The sequence below is a fragment of the Heteronotia binoei genome, chromosome 20 (assembly GCF_032191835.1).
Source record: "Heteronotia binoei isolate CCM8104 ecotype False Entrance Well chromosome 20, APGP_CSIRO_Hbin_v1, whole genome shotgun sequence".
NCBI lineage: Eukaryota > Metazoa > Chordata > Lepidosauria > Squamata > Gekkonidae > Heteronotia > Heteronotia binoei.
This window is the reverse complement of record NC_083242.1, coordinates 3,165,146-3,187,088: the sequence shown is the minus strand read 5'-3', so window position 1 is coordinate 3,187,088 and position 21,943 is coordinate 3,165,146. Positions and strand designations below refer to the sequence as shown.

At 49.3% G+C, this 21,943-nt stretch overlaps 1 protein-coding gene across 1 annotated transcript in view; it reads left to right on the top strand.

Annotated features, from left to right (window-relative positions):
- Positions 1–21,943, top strand: part of USP7 (ubiquitin specific peptidase 7) — an 89,979-nt gene that overhangs the window by 44,057 nt on the left and 23,979 nt on the right. Inside the window, exons 3-10 of the mRNA XM_060260511.1 lie at positions 5,014–5,212; positions 8,633–8,771; positions 11,130–11,218; positions 12,291–12,399; positions 17,776–17,906; positions 18,790–18,844; positions 20,170–20,250; positions 20,340–20,430. Of these exons, the coding sequence (XP_060116494.1) occupies positions 5,014–5,212; positions 8,633–8,771; positions 11,130–11,218; positions 12,291–12,399; positions 17,776–17,906; positions 18,790–18,844; positions 20,170–20,250; positions 20,340–20,430 (894 nt within the window). The remainder of the gene's footprint in view (positions 1–5,013; positions 5,213–8,632; positions 8,772–11,129; positions 11,219–12,290; positions 12,400–17,775; positions 17,907–18,789; positions 18,845–20,169; positions 20,251–20,339; positions 20,431–21,943) is intronic.

Genomic DNA, 21,943 nt, shown 5'->3' with positions numbered 1-21,943 from the left:
TGGCTGACCCAAGGCCATTCCAGCAGCTGCAAGTGGAGGAGTGGGGAATCCAACCGGGTTCTCCCAGATAAGAGAGCTCTGGCTGACCCAAGGCCACTCCAGCAGCTGCAAGTGGAGTAGTGGGGAATCCAACCTGGTTCTCCCAGATAAGAGAGCTCTGGCTGACCCAAGGCCATTCCAGCAGGTGCAAGTGGAGGAGTGGGGAATCAAACCCGGTTCTCCCAGATAAGAGACCTCTGGCTGACCAAGGCCATTCCAGCAGCTGCAAGTGGAGGAGTGGGGAATCAAACCGGGTTCTCCCAGATAAGACTCCGCATACTTAACCACTACACCAAGCTGTCTTGCTGGCCATGTTAGGAAGGAGAGTGGCAGGATAGAATGAGGTGGGGGTCAAGTCACACATTGGGGAAAGGGGGGTGGCTTGGCTTTGTTGAGGGCAGCTTAGTGATGGGAGAGGACAAGGTGAACATCGGTCAGGAGCCAAAGTCATGCATCGGGGAAGGGGTGGCCCTAGGCCAGGTGGCGCCCTAGGCGACTGCCTCCTTTACGTACTCCCACGCCCTGGCCCTGCATTTAGCAGCCCTCACTTGTGGAAAACATTCTAGATGCGGACAGGCTGATGATCCTAAATGTCTCTGCTTCCAGCGCTGCCCTTCCTGAGGGAGCCCAGTCTCCTAGCGTGCTTGCCCTCCTCTCGGCAGGTGGGCAGCACTAGAGAGCACAGCTGAGGCTGAAGTTCTGAATAGGTGGGGGTGGACTGGAAGGGGGAAAGGCAGTGCTAATGGCCAGTGTTCCCTCTAAGCTGAGTTTGTGTGAGCTAGCTCACAGATTTTTAGTCTCCAGCTCACACGTTTTTTTGTCCTGCCTCAGGAAGAACGGTCCCAAAGCACCATAATTTATGCAGTAGCTCACAACTTTAATACCAGAATAAGACCATAGATTTATACCCCGCCCTTCTCTCTGAATCAGAGTCTCAGAGCGGCTTGCAATCTCCTTTATCTCCTTTCCCCACAACAGACACCCTGTGAGGTGGGTGAGGCTGAGAGAGCTCTGACAGAAGCTGTCCTTTCAAGGACAACTCTGCAAGAGCTGTGGCAAACCCAAGGCCATTCCAGCAGCTGCAAGTGGAGGGGTGGGGAATCAAACCCGGTTCTTCCAGATAAGAGTCCCGCACTTAACCACTACAGCAAACTGACTCTCACACCAAACTGGCTCACAAAGTAGAATTTTTGCTCACAAGACTCTGCAACTTAGAGAGAACACTGCTAATGACCCTGGATGAGCTGTGTGGGCCTCTCCCTGTGTGCATTTGCTCGATTGCCTTGGGTGGTGAGGGGGGCACCTCATAGGTTTCCTGTTCTTGTTTTTGGTTCCATCTGATTTGCTTATTGGAATCTGGTGGAATTCTGTCTGTAAAGGGAGCGACTCTTCCAGAAAACACCGGCGGGTTACCTTCGCTGTGCATTGCAGCTTCTAATGGCTTAACGAGCGGTAATCTGGCTCGGGGAAAATAGCTGCACGCTTCCTAATTGAAATTCATTTGGGAGGCAGCGAAAGGCAGAATGCTCTGTGATCAGAAAAGGGGCATTTGAATCTCCATTTGACTGCATCCCCCCCCCTCCCCCATTTCAAGAATGCCACAGCAGTAAGCTGAATGAGCTGTTGAAAATGCAAAGATGCGCATTGGTCTTTTGGCGGGAGCTTCTCTGAAATACCTGTGTGTTTGGGGTGGGGCGAAGGGGAAGAATAGCTTCGTGTCTGATGCCGTGACACTCACCTCAAAGCTCCATTCTGCCAGGAATGGGTCAACCTTTACCCAGAAAATAGACAGCTCTGTTTTTTTTATTGCCGGAGTTTCCTGACTGATGTGCTCGGTGCTTTGGGTACGAAGTGGATTTGCACCATCACTAGGCTGTTGTGCAACGTTTAGTGTGTTTACAGCCGTGTGTCACTCCACGTGTGCCACTTCGGCACTCTCAGCTAGCCGTGGAGGGTGGAGACTTACTAGCAGTAGCAGCCCCAGCATGACAAGGGTTTTTTTTCCCCTGAGAGTGCTGAGGAAGGAATTCTTCATGCAAGATCTATTCTGGCCTCCCTAACCGTGACACAGTTTCACATCGTACATGTTCTAAATTGGCACGCATGATGTCTTTTGTAACCCAGAATGCTGTGTTTTCCAGCAGTGGAGCTTAGCTGCTTTTGTGTGTGTGTGTGTGTGTGTGTGTGTAACTTGCTGGGCTTTATTATCCCCCATGATAATCCCTGATGCCAAGGCTACATGCACATTTTGTGCACAGTCCTCTGCATGGTTTCAATTGTACCGCGGTAATCTGTTTGTGGAGTGAGGCAAAGGGTAGTTTTGCCGTCTGATTCTGTGGGTCACTGCAAGCTTGGTGCGGATGAGCGTTCTGCTTGATTCCAAGCGCTTGGAGAGTTACTGTTGAATCGGTGGAAGCTGAGGTATGGGAGGAAAAGAGCAGGGGAGACACTTGGTCCTTTGGGTATAAGTTGGGCTGTTCTGAGTTCCATCTTCCTGCGTGGCGGCTGCGACTTATAGAAGTTTTATACCCTGCCTTTCTCTACCCTAAAAAGTCTCTTAGTGGATTTAAGACAGAACCTGATTAACTAACGAACAGACGCTTAGCCATCTTATGTACATCAGGATTACATCATTTTAGCACCTATTTTTATATGTTTTATCTATTTTAATTAATTTATTTGTAATTGATATTTACTGTTATGTTTTATGTGAATCATGGGACTCCCATGTCTGTTATACTGTTTAATGTGAATCATGGGACTCCCATGTCTGTCAGCCGCCCTGAGCCCGCCTGGCGGGGAGGGCGGGATATAAAAATAAAATATTATTATTATTATTATTATTATTATTATTATTATTATTATTATTATTATTATTATTATTATTATTATTATTATTATTATTAAGCCAACTCGATGACCTCAGAAATCCTCTGTAGACGATTGAATGCAGTCCTTCTCAGGGGGACTCTTCAAAGCCAAAAAGGAACCCCACCGGAGTCCCTTGTCAGCCAAAGTAAATCCCCTCAAAACTTGATAAGCATATCTTGGCCCCCTCCCTGCCTGGAAGAGGTAGGCAGCAGGTGTTAAGATTGCCTTCTCTGCCCAGAACAGAGGTTTTGATCTGCTCGTCGTCGTCTGAAGAGCAGCTCAATCCTCCATGACCAAAACCTGGAAGTCCCCTCCACTCTAAAAAGTCTCAAAGCGGCTTACAGTTGCCTTTTCCTTCCTCTCCGCACAACCGGCACTTTGTGAGGTAGGTAGGGCTGTGGGAGTTCCAGGAGAACTGTGACTGACTCAAGGTCACCCCACTGGCTTCACACGGAGAGAGGCGTGGGGAATCAAAACACTGTGCTCCAACCTGGATAATGAACCTCGCATCCACCGCTCTCCACCGCTACAGCATGCTGGCTGTCACAGGACTCACACAACATTGTGGTATGTTTTGCTGTGCAGATGTAGCTTTCCAGCTCGCAGCATCGCACCTGCGCCAAAGGTCTGTGACCTTCCCCCCTAGGAGGCAGCACGGGGCCCACTAAAATGTCAGGGAAGTGATCTGACATCAGAGCCATGCGACAGGAAGGGAAGGAATCCATTCCCTTAAGAGCGGTGGACTCTAATCTGGAGAACAGGGTCTAATCTGAAGGGTCAGGTTTAAATCTCCACTCGGAGCCTGCTGGGTGACAGTCACAGTTCACTCAGGACTCTCAGCCCCAAGGCGTCAATTGTAGAGAGAAGAAGGGAAGGCCATCGGAAGCCATTTTGAGACTCCTTAGGGCAGAGAAAAGTGGAGTGTAAAACCCAACACTTCTGAAAAGGCATCCTCTCCCCAACTGAGTGTCCATACAACACTGCCCTCAACATGCACCCAAAGCGATGAGGGGGGGGGGGGGAGGTGATGACACCATGGCTTCCTGGGCACGTACACTGACAACACCACAGTAGAAGGTGGTAGCTCTCCAAAAGCTCACAATAGAGATTTACAAGATTATGCATGGGATAGAGAAGGCAGAGAAAGAAGTACTTTTCTCCCTTTCTCACAATACGAGAACTTGTGGACATTCATGAAACTGCTGAACAGTCGGGTTAGAACTGATAAAAAGAAGTCCTTCTTCACCCAAAGAGTGATTAACATGTGGAATTCACAGGAGGTGGTGGTGGCTACAAGGCATAGACAGCTTCAAGAGGGGAATGGAGAAGCATATGGAGCAGAGGTCCATCAATGGCTATCGTTGGAACTTTCTGGTCTGGGGCAGTGATGGTCTGTATTCTTGTGCTTGTGGGGGGGGGGACAGTGGAAAGACTTCTAGCCCTATTGGTGGACCTCTTGATGGCACTTGGTTTTTTTGGCCACTGTGTGACACAGAGTGTTGGACTGGAGGAGCCATTGGCCTGATCTAACATGGCTTCTCTTATGTTTGGGGCAGTGATGCTCTATATTCTTGGTGCTTGGGGGGGGGGGCACAGTGGAAGGGCTTCTAGTCCCACTGGTGGACCTCTTGATGGTACTTGGTTTTTTTTGGCCACTGTGTGCCACGGAATGTTGGACTGGAGGGGCCATTGGCCTGATCCAACATGGCTTCTCTTATGTTCTTATGTGACACAGAGTGTTGGACTGGAGGGGCCACTGGCCTGATCCAACATGGCTTCTCTTACGTTCTTACGTGACACAGAGTGTTGGACTGGAGGGGTCATTGGCCTGACCCAACATGGCTTCTCTTAGGTTCTTATGTGACATAGAGTGTTGGACTGGATGGGCCACTGGCCTGATCCAACATGGCTTCTCTTATGTTCTCATGTGACACAGAGTGTTGGACTGGAGGGGCCACTGGCCTGATCCAACAGGGCTTCTCTTATGTTCTTATGATCCAGCCAGTGAAACTCCGCAACCCTCTAGGGGGGTCTCTGCCGGTGGGGTCGAGGACCACCGTGTCCAGCGCATGATGTATAATGGTTCTTTTGGTTCTTTTCCAGACACGAGCTGGCGGTCGGAAGCAACGTTTCAGTTCACGGTCGAGCGCTTCAATCGGCTGAGCGAGTCGGTGCTGAGCCCGCCCTGCTTCGTCCGGAACCTGCCATGGAAGATTATGGTGATGCCGCGACTTTACCCGGACAGGCCGCACCAAAAAAGTGTAGGATTCTTTCTTCAATGCAATGCTGAGTCTGATTCCACGTAAGACCTTTCAGATCTTTAATACCCATTCCTGCAGCGCGCCCACCCGCCTCGTCCCCCCTGTAGCTGACGTGCACCCAAAGGCTGGGGGGCTGTAGGAGTAACAGACTAACAGGAGGAAAGCCAGCGGGTTGTTTTATGTGCATTAAAAATAAATAAATTATGGATGAGTGTGACTTGAATTCTGGATGGTACAGTACACTGTTTTCCAGCTTGCCTTTTTGATCCAACCTTTTCTTTGGCTTCTGCCTGCCTGCTCTGTTTCCTTAAGATTTGCTTGTGCTTAACGTGGGCAGCGTCAGCAGGCAAGGAAGGGGCAATGCAGGGGTGGCCAAACTTGCTTAACATAAGAGCCACATAGAATAAGCTTCAGATGTTTGAGAGCCACAAGACAGGCAGGGAGGGAGAGGTGGAAAGGAGAGGAAGTCACTTTAAATACATTCTCCAAGCTGTTGTCTGGCTCGGCTTGGAAAGTGATTTAAAGAGAGAAGTTGGCTGATGGGGAAATGGGAGCTTCGAGAACCACACAATATGTGTGAAAGAGCCACAGTTTGGCCACCCCTGGGATAGTATGTTGCCATGCATGCAGAAAGGGGGCAAAGTTGTGGAAGGCCTGGCTTGGGCCGCTTGGTGCCACCTGCAAAATGGGGTGTAGACGACCAGTGGTTTAGCGTTTCCAGGCAGCGAAGCATGAAAAGCTTAAGGCAGACGCATCCTACCAGTCCAGACCCTCTGATATAGGAATGTGCAGCACGCTTGAGTTTTGCAGAAGCGCTCCTTCAAAAAGAGAGGTGATCCTTGGCTGTGTGTAAACCAAACCTGCTTCAGGTTGGTACTAAGCCAGTTTGGGGTAGTGGTTAAGCTTTAAGAGGGAATTGGATAAAAATATGAAGCACAGGTCCATCAGTGGCTATTAGCCACAGTGTATATATATGTGTGTGTGTGTGTGTGTGTATATGTGTATGTGTGTATATATATATGCACAAACACACATATATTGGCCACTGTGTGGCAGAGTGTTGGACTGGATAGGCCATTGGCCTGATCCAATATGGCTTCTCTTCTGTTCTTCTGACACAGAATGTTGGACTGGAGGGGCCATTGGCCTGATCCAGCAGGGCTTCTCATATGTTCTTATGTGACACAGAGTGTTGGACTGGATGGGCCATTGGCTTGATCCAACATGGCTTCTCTTATGTTCTTACGTGACACAAAGTGTTGGCCTGGATGGGCCATTGGCCTGATCCAACATGGCTTCTCTTATGTTCTTATGTGACACAGAGTGTTGGACTGGATGGGCCATTGGCCTGATCCAACATGGCTTCTCTTATGTTCTTAAGTGTTTGGACTCTTATCTGGGAGAACCGGGTTTGATTCCCCACTCCTCCGCTTGCAGCTGCTGGAATGGCCTTGGGTCAGCCATAGCTCTGGCAGAGATTGTCCTTGAAAGGGCAGCTGCTGTCAGAGTCCTCTCAGCCCCACCTACCTCACAGGGTGTGGGGGGAGAATATATAGGAGATTGTAAGCTGCTCTGAGTCTCTAATTCAGAGAGAAGGGTGGGGTATAAATCTGCAGTCATCTTCTTCTTCTAAAAAGTTTTAAGTTGTGCTTGTCACCTGATCACTGGATGGGAACGAAAGCTTATTGGAAAGGCCCAAGAAGCCTCTCTTGTGAACTGGGACAGGAACCTCAGTGATCTCTGTGTTTTGTACGACCCACATCTGTCTGTAGCAGTGTGAATGTTCCCTGACTTACCTTGCCCGTCTTCTGTCAGGGCCTTGCCATGAAAACAGCTTCTTGCATGGTTTTTATGGCATCTCCTTTCCCCACAAGATGAAAAGCTGCAACTGTGCTTTGTAAATTGCGCATAGATTTCCAACAAGCACTCCTTCGGCTGCCAGGATATATAAACATGATGAATGGGTGCAGACGCATCCTCCTTCATCCTTCTAAGTACTAGAGCTTATGTGTTACCAGGAGCTCTTTCCCTCAAAGGGTTTTCCCTTGCAACTAAAGTGCAGAGTGTTATATATATGTGTGTGTGTGTGTACATGTGCATACACACACACACGCACATTGGCCACTGTGTAACACAGTGTGTTGGACTGGATGGGCCACTGGCCTGATCCAACTTGGCTTCTCTTAGGTTCTGATGTGTGACACAGTGTTGGACTGGATGGGCCATTGGTCTGATTGAACATGGCTTCTCTTAGGTTCTTATGTGTGACACAGAGTGTTGGACTGGATGGGCCATTGGCCTGATCCAACATGGCTTCTCTTAGGTTCTTATGTGTGACACAGAGTGTTGGACTGGATGGGCCACTGGCCTGATCCAACATGGTTTCTCTTAGGTTCTTACATGTGACACAGAGTGTTGGACTGGATGGGCCACTGGCCTGATCCAACATGGCTTCTCTTAGGTTCTTATGTGTGACACAGAGTGTTGGACTGGATGGGCCACTGGCCTGATCCAACATGGCTTCTCTTAGGTTCTTATGTGTGACACAGAGTGTTGGACTGGATTGGCCACTGGCCTGATCCAACATGGCTTCTCTTAGGTTCTTATGTGTGGCACAGAGTGTTGGACTGGATGGGCCACTGGCCTGATCCAACATGGCTTCTCTTAGGTTCTTATGTGTGACACAGAGAGTTGGACTGGATGGGCCACTGGCCTGATCCAACATGGCTTCTCTTAGGTTCTTAAGTGTAACACAGAGTGTTGGACTGGATGGGCCATTGGCCTGATCCAACATGGCTTCTCTTAGGTTCTTATGTGTGACACAGAGTGTTGGACTGGATTGGCCACTGGCCTGATCCAACATGGCTTCTCTTAGGTTCTTATGTGTGGCACAGAGTGTTGGACTGGATGGGCCACTGGCCTGATCCAACATGGCTTCTCTTAGGTTCTTATGTGTGACACAGAGAGTTGGACTGGATGGGCCACTGGCCTGATCCAACATGGCTTCTCTTAGGTTCTTAAGTGTAACACAGAGTGTTGGACTGGATGGGCCATTGGCCTGATCCAACATGGCTTCTCTTAGGTTCTTAAGTGTGACACAGAGTGTTGGACTGGATGGGCCATTGGCCTGATCCAACATGGCTTCTCTTAGGTTCTTAAGTGTGACACAGAGTGTTGGACTGGATGGGCCATTGGCCTGATCCAACATGGCTTCTCTTATGTTCCTTTCTGCTTGAGAGCTTCCATCTTCCTTGAGGCGGCCCTCATGCAATAATGCACAAAAGTAGAAAAAACGGGGAACAGCGTTTAAAACAGTTGAAATGTAGCCTCTCTTCACCAGTCACTTCTGTTGCATTGATTTTCGCTGACACCCAAAGCAAAAGTGTTTAAATCTAGGGGGTGGAAAAGCTGGCCATCCCTTGCAACTCAAGTGCGGGGTGTTATCTGTTTAATTGCTGCAGGTCGTGGTCTTGTCATGCTCAAGCGGTCCTCAAGATAATAAATTACAAGGACGATGAGAAATCTTTCAGCCGCCGCATCAGCCACTTGTTCTTTCATAAAGAAAACGACTGGGGCTTTTCCAACTTCATGTCATGGAGTGTAAGTAAAGCTATGCACTGGTGGGCACATAAGGAAGGCATCTGAAAGGTGCGCATGGAGGCATCGGGCACACCTTTGGGAAGTCCCGGCGAAGCCCCTGGGGCAAGCGACGCTCTCCTCCCGTTTCTGTTTGCATGACTGGGATCTCTAATGCTAAAGTTGGTGGCTGGTGCCGGGCAGCAGGCCAAGGGAAGGGTGTGCAAGAGGAGAAACCTAAATTGGGCAAAATGGGACCTCCCCTCCCAGTCCCAACCCAGTGAGGATGGGGGATGCTCCAGAAGCTGCGGAACGTTATGAACAGTTGAGCAGCGAGAGAAGGAGATGTGGAAATGGCCCTGCTCAGTTTCCTTGGAGAGCTTATGGGATCCTGAGGTGGGGGAGGGCAGAGATTTCCAACAGAAATGTTTCTCCTCCCCACCCCCAGCTCTTTCAATGGGCATTGCGAGCCAGTTTGGTGTAGTGGTTAAGTGTGGGGACTCTTATCTGGGAGAGCCAGGTTTGATTCCCCACTCCTCCACTTGCAGCTGCTGGAATGGCCTCGGGGCAGCCATAGCTCTCTTATCTGGGAGAACCGGGTTTGGTTCCCCACTCCTCCACTTGCAGCTGCTGGAATGGCCTTGGGGCAACCTTAGCTCTCACAAGAATTGTCCTTGAAAGGGCAGCTGCTGTAAGAGCTCTCTCAGCCCCACCTACTTCACAGGATGTCTGTTGTTGGGGAGGAAGATAAAGGAGATTGTGAGCCGCTCTGAGACTCTTGAGTGGAGGGCGGAATATAAATCCAATGTCGTCGTCTTTCCTTATTAAAGTTAGTTAGTTAGTTTATTTGATTTATATCCCGCCCTCCCTGCCGAAGCAGGCTCAGGGTGGCTCACGGACAGAATAGGATATTTATTTATTACATTAAATTTCTATCCCACCCTCTCTGCAAGCAGACTCAGGGCAGCTCACAACATTCATTTTCACAAGTTAAAAACCAATAAAACATAATTACAATTTTAAATTTAAAAAAAAACGTTTCATGGTGCTGTATCGCTACAGTGTACAATATAGGCAGGTTCTTCTTTTCAGATGGTGATTACCAAGTACTCTATATGATGTCAGGTGGCAGCTCTCTCCTGGTTAAATATCAAAGGCCTGTCGAAACAATTCAGTCTTACAGGCCCTGCGGGAAGTAGAAAGATCCCGCAGGGCCCTTATGGCCTCCGGGAGAGCATTCCGCAATTCTGGTGCTGCCACCGAGAAGGCCCTAGCTCGCGTCAAACGCAACCTAGCCTCCTTTGGTCCAGGGATGGACAGTAGATTTTTTGTCCCTGAACACAGTGCTCTCTGGGGAATATGTAGAGAAAGGCGGTCCCGCAGATAGACAGGTCCCTGACCATAAAGGGCTTTAAAGGTCAATACCAGCAATGAAAACAGTTAAACATTACAACAAACGATTTAAAACAGTTCAAATAATTTTGGTGCTAATTCCGTGTGATTTAAGACGGCATTCGGTGCTCTTAGGCATCCAGTTGGATCTGATATCATGGCGGTGGTCGTCAGTCAGTTAAAAGCTAGTTGAAATAATACTGTCTTGCAAGCCCCGCAGAACTGGGCAAGGTCCTGCAAGGCTTTCAGCTCCTCTGGCCCTTGGTTCCACCAGTGGGGAGCAGCGATGGAGAAGGCTCTTTCTCCAGTTGTTTTTAGTCTTGCCTCCTTCAGCCCAGGGATCGATAATAGATTTTGTGTACCTGATCTAAGTACCCATCTGGGGAACATGTGGGGAGAGACGGTCACCTATCTCTGAGCACCTATAGTCAGCACTGTTTGGAGGAGTTGACACTGGCACTCCAGGGAGCTACTCATTCAGAGCAAACCCCCCCCCCCCCCCGGACAGCAGCCCTGCAATACTGGGTATTTTCCAGTTGCTTTGTCTACCCCCCCCCCCCCCGACTGTCAGTGGCATTCTTCTGCTGGTGTGTATGAGACAGAGGAGAGCAGACCATGGTGCTCTTCTTCCAAATCCACCCCCCCTTTTTTTTTCTGGTTACATTTGCATAGTTGTCCAGCTCGATGCTGGCTCAGGGATAATGCTGTAATGGGGGGGCGGGTGTTGGAGGGGTGTAGCTTGCGTTGATTTGCAAAAGGACCTGATTATCCATAGACAATATGAGACATTCCAATCGTTGTGGAACTTCAGCAAATGTTATAGATTTTAGCCCGAGTCTTTTCCCTCCTCTGCTTTCTTTAAAAGGAGCTTTCAGGATTGACCTTAATTTCCAAAAGGGGGAGAGAAGACCCATAAACCATCTGAAAGGTGGTTTTGCATTTGATTTTTAATGTGTGTGGTGTTGATTTTTTTTTAAAACAAACAAACAGGAAGTTACTGATCCAGATAAAGGGTACATCGAAGACGACAAAGTCACTTTTGAAGTCTACGTTCAAGCCGATGCTCCACATGGTGTGGCGTAAGTAGCTTTTAAAAAATAACAACAACCCAAATTTGGCCCCTGCATGGTAACATTCAGTGAACTCTCCCAGAAACTGACCCTCCCCTTTCGCTACAACTTTAAAAAAAATATTAGCTGAAATGCCACCTCTTTTCTCCTCTGAAACTGTGTAAAAGCCGTAACTGGCTGGGACCCTTGAAGTGCCTCAAAAGAACAGAGATGGAAAGGAGTTGAAAGCAGTGTTCCCTCGGAGCTGAGTGAGTGTGAGCTAGCTCACAGTTTTTTAGCCACTGGCTCACACATTTTTGCCTTAGCTCAGGAAAAATGGCCCCAGAGCAAACTAATTTATGCAGTTGCCCACAGCTTTCATGGCAGTAGCTCACGGGGTAGAAATTTTTGCTCACAAGACTCCACAGTTTAGAGGGAACCTTGGTTGAATGTCTGATCAGTTCTTTGGTATTCAGTCAGGCTCCTTTCCGCGTGTGGGCACTTTCATTGGACACAAGCTTTCACACCAAGGAGTGGAATAAGAGAAAAACTGGTGTGGTGGCAGCAGTTTAAGAGTATTGGACTAGAAACGACGACAGAGGTCTGGGTTCAGGGACCCTCTTTGCCATGAAGTTCACTCTGCAACCTTGGGCCAGCAGTTCCTTTTTGGGCTAGCCTACCTCACAGGGTTGTTGTGAGGCTAAACATGGGGGAAGGAAGAACCATGTGAGAATCCACCAAGGGTGTCTTCTATTCCTGAACCATTTATTCGTGTGAATGGTGCCAGATTGCAAGTCTCTCCACCCACCTCTCAGGGTGACTTTGTTCATTTAGGAGGAGAAGACGGCTTCTTCTCTAGAAAGCAAGTAAAAGAACTCCGTAGGACCATTCCTCCTGATTTCACTTAGCACAGTAGTTGTGGGGAAATAGTGTGTGGAAATGTGCTCATGTATATTTGGATGTGTTTGACCAGCTGTCTGAAGTCCACTGTTGAAAATGGTGCCAGCATAAAATATTCAGGTATCTTCAAATTTATAAAATGGAGATATGTCTAGTGGTTGAGCATACACGTTTTAAACATGCAACCCATGTCCTTTTCCAGGTGGGATTCCAAGAAGCATACAGGCTACGTGGGGCTGAAGAACCAGGGAGCAACCTGTTATATGAACAGCTTGTTACAGACATTATTTTTCACAAACCAGCTGCGAAAGGTAAGCTCAGAGCTCTGCGCCTTCCTTGTCGGTACACCACTGATCTGGGCTGGGAAATGCGGGAGCGACTCACCGTGTGGCTTTGAGGTTGGGTGGTGCAGAAGGAAGCATCCTTCCTGTAAGGAAATGACATCTGTTTCAGCAGCTGCTAGCCACTTTGGTGTAGCGGTTAAGCGTGCAGACTCTAATCTGGGAGAACTGGGTTTGATTCCCTACTCCTCCACAGGTGACTGCTGGGTGATCTTGGGTCAGCCAGAATTCTTGCAGAGCTGTTACCTTAAAAGCAGTTCTCTTAGCCCTGCCTACCTCACAGGGTGTCTGTTGTGGGGAGAGGAAGGGAAGGAGATTGTAAGCTGCTCTGAGCGGAGGGTGGGGGATAAATCCCAACTCCTTCTCTTCCTCCTCTTCTCCTTCTCTTTTAGCTTTCAACTTACAGTGGGGTGGCTGTATTTCCTACCTGTCCCTTTCCCAGCTGTCTGGAGCAGGCCGCTTCTACCTGTCCAGCCAGGCACAATTGCACACGGTCACTGTGTGCTTCAGTGGAGGGTGAGGCAAAGCAGGGAGTATAGCAAAGAGATGGAAGGCAGGAAAAAGCGAGACGGCAGAGGTGGACCTTCTCCTTGACTTCGTACCTGGTGGCTGTCACTGCTAGCTTCAGACAAGCAGCAGATCCCCTGCCAACCCAGCAGGCGCCAGTTGCCCTCTTGAAGGAACTTCAGAATAGCTGTGAATCTTCAGAGTCAGTGGCTGCTCTTATTGATATTGGCCGTGGGCAGTGTGTTGTTTGTTTATGACTAGATTCTCTTCTCCTCTCCCCAGCCCCGTTTTTAGACGTCAGTCTGAGTCGGGGTGGCCAAACTGCGGCTTGGAAGCCACATGTGGTTCTTTCACACATATTGTGTGGCTCTTGAAGCCCCCACTGCCCTGTCAGCCAGCTTGGAGAAGGCGTTTGTCTCTTTCAATCGCTTCTGCAAGCCAAGCCAGCCAGCAGCATGGAGAATGAATTTAAAGTTGAAGTTGCTTTCTCTCCTCCTCTCCCTCCCTCCTGCCTTCCCCATCTATCCCTCCCTCCCTCCCTCCCTCCCTCCCTTCCTTCCTTCCTTCCTTCCTTCCTTCCTTCCTTCCTTCCTTCCTTCCTTCCTACATCTGACATTCATGTCTTACGCCTCTGAAACATCTGGCATTTATACTATGTGGCTCTGGCATTACGCAAGTTTGGCCCCCCCGTGGTCTGAGTAGTGTGTGTCTGTGTGTGTCAACTGCTGTCAAGTGGCAGCCAACTTCTGGCATCCCCGCGCGAGGGGCTTTCAAGGCAGGTGAGAAGCAGAGGTGGTTTAGCCGTTGTCTTCCTCTGCAGAGACTTCCTTGGTGGTCTCCCTTCCTAATACTAACCAGGGGCTGACCTCGCGTAGCTTCCCAGATCTGACGAGATCGGGCTATGCTGTGCTATCTCCCTCCAGTCTGTTTGCTCCTCCCCATTCGTTAACCTTTTTGAGAAAACTCTTACCCCGTGGTCACAGATGCTAGCGATCAGCAGTGCTGGAACAGCCGTCTCCTGCCTCCAGCACCTCTTTGGGATGTTGCCGAGTGTTTTGGCCCTGGAGGGGTTCCCTCCCCACTCCCCAGAACCCTCACAGCGTTAGCAGAAGAGGGTGACTCGTTTTCCGTACTGTGGGTTGTGGAGAATGAGAATTGCTCTCTGCTGATGAATAGGTGGAGTGACACAGTGCGCCGTAAAAACAGGTGGGGTTCCCAGTGAGAGTCTGAGACTTTGCTACTCCTTCTCTTCCTTCCCAAAGGCCGCCTCTGTAGCTGGTCTTTAGAAGAACAACCAAAAAAGAATTCCCGGCTCCAGAGGTGTGATGGTCCTCCTTTCAGTGTGGAATTAGTGCTGTGCGTTTTGGTTTTGTGGTTTTGCAATGAGGGAAGCACACCTGTATCTCCGGGTCCCAATGGCTCCATCCATGGCCTTTCACCAGATAAAGCAGTCTAAGAAATCTGGTTCTCATCACATAACCGTTCTGTGTTTTTTGGTTGAGCCCATCTTGCTTGTTTTTCTTAAGACTGTGCAATGAACTGTTCCAGAGAGTTTGACACCCACCCACCCACCACCCGCCTAAGATCAGAGAGCACATTCCTGGACTTCGGTTTGCCTTTCCAGTTCTGTTATGTGCACTCCCTTTGTTGTGCCAAAAAGAGAGATTCAGCATTATTTGGGGGGTCTTCTCTCCCACCCTGTTCAGGCCAAACTGTCTTCAGTTTGTTGAGGTTAGACTGGAAAATTTCCTTCTGTAATACTAGGGGAGCTGCTCTCCCTTCTTGTTTCCCTTCTCTTCAGTTTGGTGTAGTGGTTAAGTGTGCGGACTCTTATCTGGGAGAACCGGGTTTGATTCCCCACTCCTCCACTTGCAGCTGCTGGAATGGCCTCGGGTCAGTCATAGCTCTGGCAGAGGTTGTCCTTGAAAGGGCAGCTGCTGTGAAAGCCCTCTCAGCCCCATCCTCCTCACAGGGTGTCTGTTGTGGAGGAGGAAAATAAAGGCGATTGTGAGCCGCTCTGAGTCTCTGATTCAGAGAGAAAGGTGGGGTGTAAATCTGCAGTCTTCTTCTTCATCCCATATAAATTATATGCAGGGACACAAGTCTTCCATACGGGAACTGCAGCTTGTGGTACTGGCCACAGAATCAAGACCGTGTTCCTTCCCGTTTCTGCTCCTCGCTCCCTCCAGAAAAGTTCAGTTCTAAAATACATGAAGAAATAGTAAGAGCGTTTTGAAGTTTGTGCAGTGTGTCCTTGGCAGAGCAACCGCAGCCAGGCACGGGCTTTGATTAGAGGGAGAAGTTTTCTGGGTGACGATGTGGGTCAGGCTTCACACTCCGGTATCTTTCATCTTAACCAACTAAGCCCTGCGTGAAACAGAAACGGGCTTCCTCTTTCTACGCAGTCTAGCATGGCCTTGAACCCCCTTTCCTGCCTTTTTCACAAACGGCTCTTCTAATTCTTTGTGTGGGGTCGCGTGCGTGTGTGTGGTTTTTAAAAACGAAACGTTCTCTTTGTCCCTGTATCTCCTCCCCTTCCAGTAGCTGGAACTTCACAAGCGGCGAGTATCCCTTTCCTCCTCAGTTAGCTCGCCATACAGAGTCTAGCCTTTTGCCGTTTCACGTTTTAATCTCTTTAAGACCCTCCCCCCTTGTCTAAATTTGCTGCTGTTCTCAATCCTACCCGGTTGAATATAATCTGCGAATTGCATTAGTGTATGTTTCCTCCCTCTTCCAGGGTGATTAAGGGATAAGTAAACCCCACCTAACCCCTTTTCCCTCGCACTTCCCATGTGGGCATGATGCCAGCTCCTCCCCTCCTTGCCCCCCCCCCCCGTCAGTCAAGTGACTGACAATTCCACATCATAAAAATGAAGAGAGGGGAGGTCAACTGAAGTGCATCTTCTTGGGCCAATAAAACCATGTCCTTTCCTTAAAGACTTAGATAGGTAGTGCTGAAATCACCGTCAGCAATAACGCCACTGTTGCCCTAGGTATTTGCATTTTCACGTTTTCTTCTTTGCGTTGCTCGAGATTGCAGGGATATGTCTTGTTCCGTCCTTCGTGGGGAATGCAGCATTTGTGTGTCTGCCCCTGGGTGCGTTCTCAGTGCTTAAATCTGAAACAGCAAGAATAAAATGCATTGTGGCCAGTTGTTCCAGTTTAAGAGACTGGACCGTGCGAACGGGTTGTCCTCAGGAAAGGCTTTTCCTGGGGAATGGCCCAGCTCAGCAGCAGGATACAATGTTATCTGGATGCCATCCTGAGGCTGCTGCAGCAGTGCAGTGTTGAGAGCCAGGGTGTTGCCCTCAGGCCAGGAAATGCCCAGCACAGGTCTGGGTAATGGAATCCAAAAAACCCCCCAATGGTACCAGTTGGCTAAAAATTCTGTACAAGGGAGGCGGATCTCTGGCAGACCTGGAGTCTTGCAGGGAGCATCAGGGTAGCTGGGTGTAGAACCTGGGGCAACTCTGAAACACTGGCCAGTGGCGTTTGTTTCAGAGCTGTGCTGAGTCTATAAACAGCATATCAGGCCTATCGCTTTGCCCTGCTGCCTCCCAGTCAGCAAGAACTTAAAGGATTGAGACTTGAGCATTTCTTGGCATTATTATACTTAGGAGCTTGACAGAGAGGGAGGGACCTCAAAAAGACTGGGGAGTTCTGCTTCCTTGTCTGAGGTGTAGCTTGCTTTAAGGTGTCCTTCCTCTGGCCGGATTGGGAGGTTTGCCCCAAGAATTCTTGTCCAAGGCGCCTTGGAGTTTGGGTCACAAGGCAAATCAGGAGCCCAAGTCTTATGAGGAAAGGTTGAAGGAGCTGGGCATGTTTAGCCTGGAGAGGAGGCGGCTGAGAAGTGATAGGATCACCATCTTCAAGTACTTGAAGGGCTGTCCTCTAGAGGATGCTGTGGAATTGTTTTCTGTGGCCCCGGAAGGTAGGACCAGAACCAACGGGTTGAAATCAAATCAAAAGAGTTTCCGGCTCAACATTAGGAAGAACTTCCTGACCGTTAGAGCGGTTCCTCAGTGGAACAGGCTTCCTCAGGAGGTGGTGGGCTCTCCTTCCTTGGAGGTTTTTCAACAGAGGCTGGATGGCCATCTGACAGCAATGAGGATCCTGTGAATTTAGGGGGAGGTGTTTGTGAGTTTAGAGTGGTTCCTCAGTGGAACAGGCTTCCTCAGGAGGTGGTGGGCTCTCCTTCCTTGGAGGTTTTTAAACAGAGGCTGGATGGCCATCTGACAGCGATGAAGATCCTGTGAATTTGAGGTAGTTATTTGTGGGTTTCCTGCATAGTGCAGGGGATTGAACTAGATGACCCTGAAGGTCCCTTCCAACTCTTATGATTCTATGATTCAGTTGTGTGAGAAAACTGGGGGTGGGGGGGGGGAAGGGGGTAAGATAAGATGTGTGTGACCATTGTTTTCTCAGATACCAGTGTGCATTGCTGAAGGCCAGTCTGACCAGTGTGAGATGGTGGTTGCAGTCTTGGATTTAAGGCTTGAAACACCAACTCAGCCATGAAACTTGCTGGGTGACTCTGGCCCAGTCTGTGCCTCTCTGTCTGTCTCTCTCCCCTCCCCCCTCACACACACATCCTAAACTCCCTGGGGGAAGGAAAGGTGGGATAAGAATGTCGTAGACCGCAGGACCGCAGTGTCTTGAGTTTTGCCCAGGTACTCCTCCCCCTCCCGCCCCCTAACTTAATCTGGACGGGTTATTCTCAAAAAGTGTTCAGTTGATGTCAATCCTAAATGGTCAGGATGAAACTGGCAAACTGTGAATGACGACACGGAGCCATAAAACCTTTCCCAGCAGTCCTAATCAAACCGGGTGCTTTTGCAGGCTGTGTACATGATGCCCACAGAAGGAGATGACTCATCGAAAAGCGTTCCTCTAGCGTTGCAGAGAGTGTTCTATGAGCTTCAGCATAGTGACAAACCTGTAGGAACGAAGAAGCTCACGAAATCGTTTGGGTAAGCGCTGTCAAGACATCAAAGCTCCTCCCTCCCTCTCCCCCCCCCCTTTCTTTTCAAACGGTCAGACAGATCGAAGAGGGCAAAGGCTGCTCTGGAGCAGAATTTAATGGGCTTAAGTTCCAGGAGGGTTCGCTTTGGGTGAATGCTAGGGGAAACTTCCCAGTGGTGAGAATAGTTCAGCGGTTGTTGGGCTTTGTTCTGTAGCAGGAACCCCTTTGCTTATTAGGCCACACCCCCCTGATGTAGCCAGTCCTCCTGGAGCTTCCAGTAGGCCTTGTACGAAGAGCCCTGTAAGCTCTTGGAGGATTGGCTACATCAGGGGGTGTGTGGCCTAATACACAAAGGAGTTCCTGCTCCCCGTCACTGGAGGCTTTTGAGCAGAGGCGCTCAGGTTTGCTCTAGCTTTGGATTCCCAGAGGGTCGAGCTGGCTGATGGCCTTTACGGAGCGCCTCCTGACGCAGGCTCTTCAAGAACCGCTTCTCATAAACGTAGCGTAATTGGAGGGCCTGCACATGTCAGAGTAAAACCCTGGTTCATCGGCTGTGGGGTATGCGAAAGGTCGTGTATTCTTTGGCCGGGCTTTGGCCGTGGCCCGTGCGATTTGCCACTTGAACAGCGGTGAACAGCTTGGGGCTTGTCGCTGCTTGAATGAACAGAAGCAAAACCTGGTTTTGCTGTGTGTGGGGGGGGTGGGGGAGTCTTGGATAGACAGCAGGATTCTGCAGCACTTCTCATTCTGGGCTTTCACTTGGGGGTTCCCCACTTTGACTTTTTACCCGCCCTCGTTTTGTGCAAGGAACGAAATAGTTCTGCTGCTTCTCAGTCGTTTAAGATGGTTTCGTTTTGTAAGTGGCGGTTTTTTGTTTGTTTCGCTTAAAGATGGGAAACTTTAGACAGCTTCATGCAACACGATGTCCAGGAACTGTGTCGGGTGGTATGTATTATTGCCTGTCGCGCTCCTCGCTTGATGCGGACTGTGAACCAGGTGGCAGTTCTGCATTGTATTTCCCCAACGGTTCAATTCAGCAGGGAGCTGTTCTTGCACAGGCCCCGTTGGAAGCCAAAGAGACTCCTGCTGGATCGTACCACGTCTCTCTACCGAAGCCTCGGGTTCAGCTCACACCAGGCCTCAGCTTTGAAACCCGCCTTGCTTGTTAGCGCTTGGCCCTGGTGTTCCGCTGTTCGCGTGCAGAGCGCCATGGTGTCTGCACTGGGAAACAGCAGCCCCGCTCTCCCTCATTGGAGGTTACCAGATCGGGTTCCATGTCCAGAAAAGCGGTTTCTGACCCACAGCTCCCCTCCAGCACACTTCTAGAAAGTCGACGCTGCTGGAGTAATAAGATGAGCCGTGTAGGAAATAATTTACAGCAGGGAGACAATACTTAGCAAGTGGAAATTGGATTAATAGTAGCTTTTCCTGTAAGTATTGATTCTTTATATTGGGTGACTGAGGAGATGCCAGTGCATATAGTGTTTGAGACTTTCAACCAGAATGGTGGTGGTGGGGGGGGAATACTTTCCGTTGCAGCAAGAAAGCAAAAAGTAGTTCGGTGTGATCAGGAACATTCAGTACTTAAAGCTAAGGAGACAGTTGGCCTCACTTGTGCCTGAATGGGAGGCATGGTGGCTCAGTGGCAGAGCATCTGCTTGGTAAGCAGAAGGTCCCCAGTTCAATCCCTGGCATCTCCAACTAAAAAAGGTCCAGGTAAATAGGCATGAAAAACCTCAGCTTGAGACCCTGGAGAGCCGCTGCCAGTCTGAGTAGACAAGACTAACTTGGTTCAGTGGTAGAGCATCTGCTTGGTAAGCAGAAGGTCCCAGGTTCAATCCCCGGCATCTCCAACTAAAAAAGGTCCAGGTAAATAGGCATGAAAAACCTCAGCTTGAGACCCTGGGGAGCCACTGCCAGTCTGAGTAGACAAGACTAACTTCAGTGGTAGAGCATCTGCTTAGTGAGCAGAAGGACCCAGGTTTAGTCCCCGGCATCTCCAACTAAAAAGGGGCCCAGGCAAGTAGGCGTGAAAAACCTCAGCCGGAGACCCTGGAGAGCCGCTGCCAGTCTGAGTAGACAGTACTGACTTTGATGGACCAAGGGTCTGATTCGGTATAAGGCAGCTTCGTATGTTCATATGTTCAATTTGGGGTTGGGGGTGGGGTTTGCACTAGGAACGTCTGAGCTCTCTAAAGGGGAAGGCAGGGTAAATAAACCTTATGAATAAAGGTGTGCTTCTTAAGGACATGTCTTCTGTCTCCTTTCAGTTGCTTGATAACGTTGAAAATAAAATGAAAGGCACCTGTGTCGAAGGCACGATTCCTAAATTATTCAGAGGCAAGATGGTGGTAGGTATTTGAAGTCATTTGGGCGGGCGAACTTTGCTTCTTTGTTGGTGTGCATTTCACTATCGCGTGTTCTCTTTTTGTTTTGGCAGTCTTATATCCAGTGCAAGCATGTAGACTATCGGTCTGAACGAATAGAGGATTATTATGATATCCAGCTAAGTATAAAGGGAAAGAAAAACAGTAAGTGTCTGTTCTCTGTGCAGAAAGTCTTGCGCTTCAGCAAAAGCCCTTGGCTTTTCTGAGAAGTTCAGTGCCCGCGATGTCCAGTTGTAATGGCAAGGAATGCCTTTATATGTTTGCAACAAGCAGCACTTTCTTGAATTATTCTCTAACACATACACACACAAAAGTCAGGTTCAGGTTGGCCAGAGATCTTGAGGATCATTTTTCCACATCCTCTGTTGGCCACTGTGTGGCTTCACGATTAGAGAGTTAGACTGGGATCCGCAGAGGCCAAGACTCCAGATCTTTAGCTCAGCTGTGAAGCCTGCTGGGTGAACTTGGAGCCGGTCCCTCTCTCTCATCCCAGCGTGACCTCAAAGGTTTGTCGTGAGGTTAAAATGGAGGAGCAGCGAACTAGACATACGTTGTCCTCAGCTGCATGGAGGAAGGGTGGAGTAAAACATTTGTTTAGTTTTGTGGTGTGTGTGGTCACCTTGCGAGAAGGGGAAGTACCATGGTGGCCCTTTCACAGATTAAAACATAAGAGAAGCCATGTTGGATCAGGACAGTGGCCCATCCAGTCCTATACTCTGCTTCACACAGTGGCCAAAAAACCCCAAGTGCCATCAAGAGGTCCACCAGTGGGCTAGAAGCCCTTCCGCTGTGCCCTCCCCCCCAATGTGATCCTGTATACCTTTTCAGCCTGATAACTGTGTGTGATGCATATGACTCCCCCTTCTTTAAGGACAAAGTCAGTGCCACATTTATTTGAATTCGCTGTTCCCTGTTGTTAAAGCTGCAGTACTGCAGTCCTAAGCTCTGCTCACGACATGAGTTTGATCCCCGGCGGAAGCTGGGTTTTCAGGTAGCCGGCACGAGGTTGACTCAGCCTTCCATCCTTCCGAGGTTGGTAAAATGAGTCCCCAGATTGCTGGGAGGAAAGCATAGATGACTGGGGAAGGCAATGTCAAACCACCCTGTGAAAAGTCTGCCGTGAAAACGTTGTGAAAACAACGTCACCCCAGAGTCGGAAACAACTGGTGCTTGCACAGGGAACCTCTCCTTTCCTTCCCTGTATCTGTGCCTTGGGATGGGGATATTTTTTGCAGTACAAAGGGCATAATCACATTCAAATAAATACAGTGTACTTCCTGGACCAGGAATTAACCGTTTCCCATGCACACAGAATTCTTAACTGGCTTGCAAATTTCCCCTAGTAGTCGTGCAAACAGGTTCTGCGAGTTACATTTATTACGTTTGTAATAAACTGGAAGACGTACAGGTGGCCTAAATCTTAGGTATATCTGCCGGCGTTTCTTCTGTCTGGTTTTTTTGTTTGGTTTTCAAAGAACGCTGCAGTAGAAAACACATTGAGCAATCAGGGCGGTGAGCCAGGGTTGCCAGTCTCCAGGTGGGGCCTGGAGAACTCTCAGAATACAGCTGGTCTCCAGGTTGACATATCAGTGTTCTGGAGAAAAATGACCTCTTTGGAGGATGGGCTGTATGGCATTATGTCCTGAGGTCCCTCCCC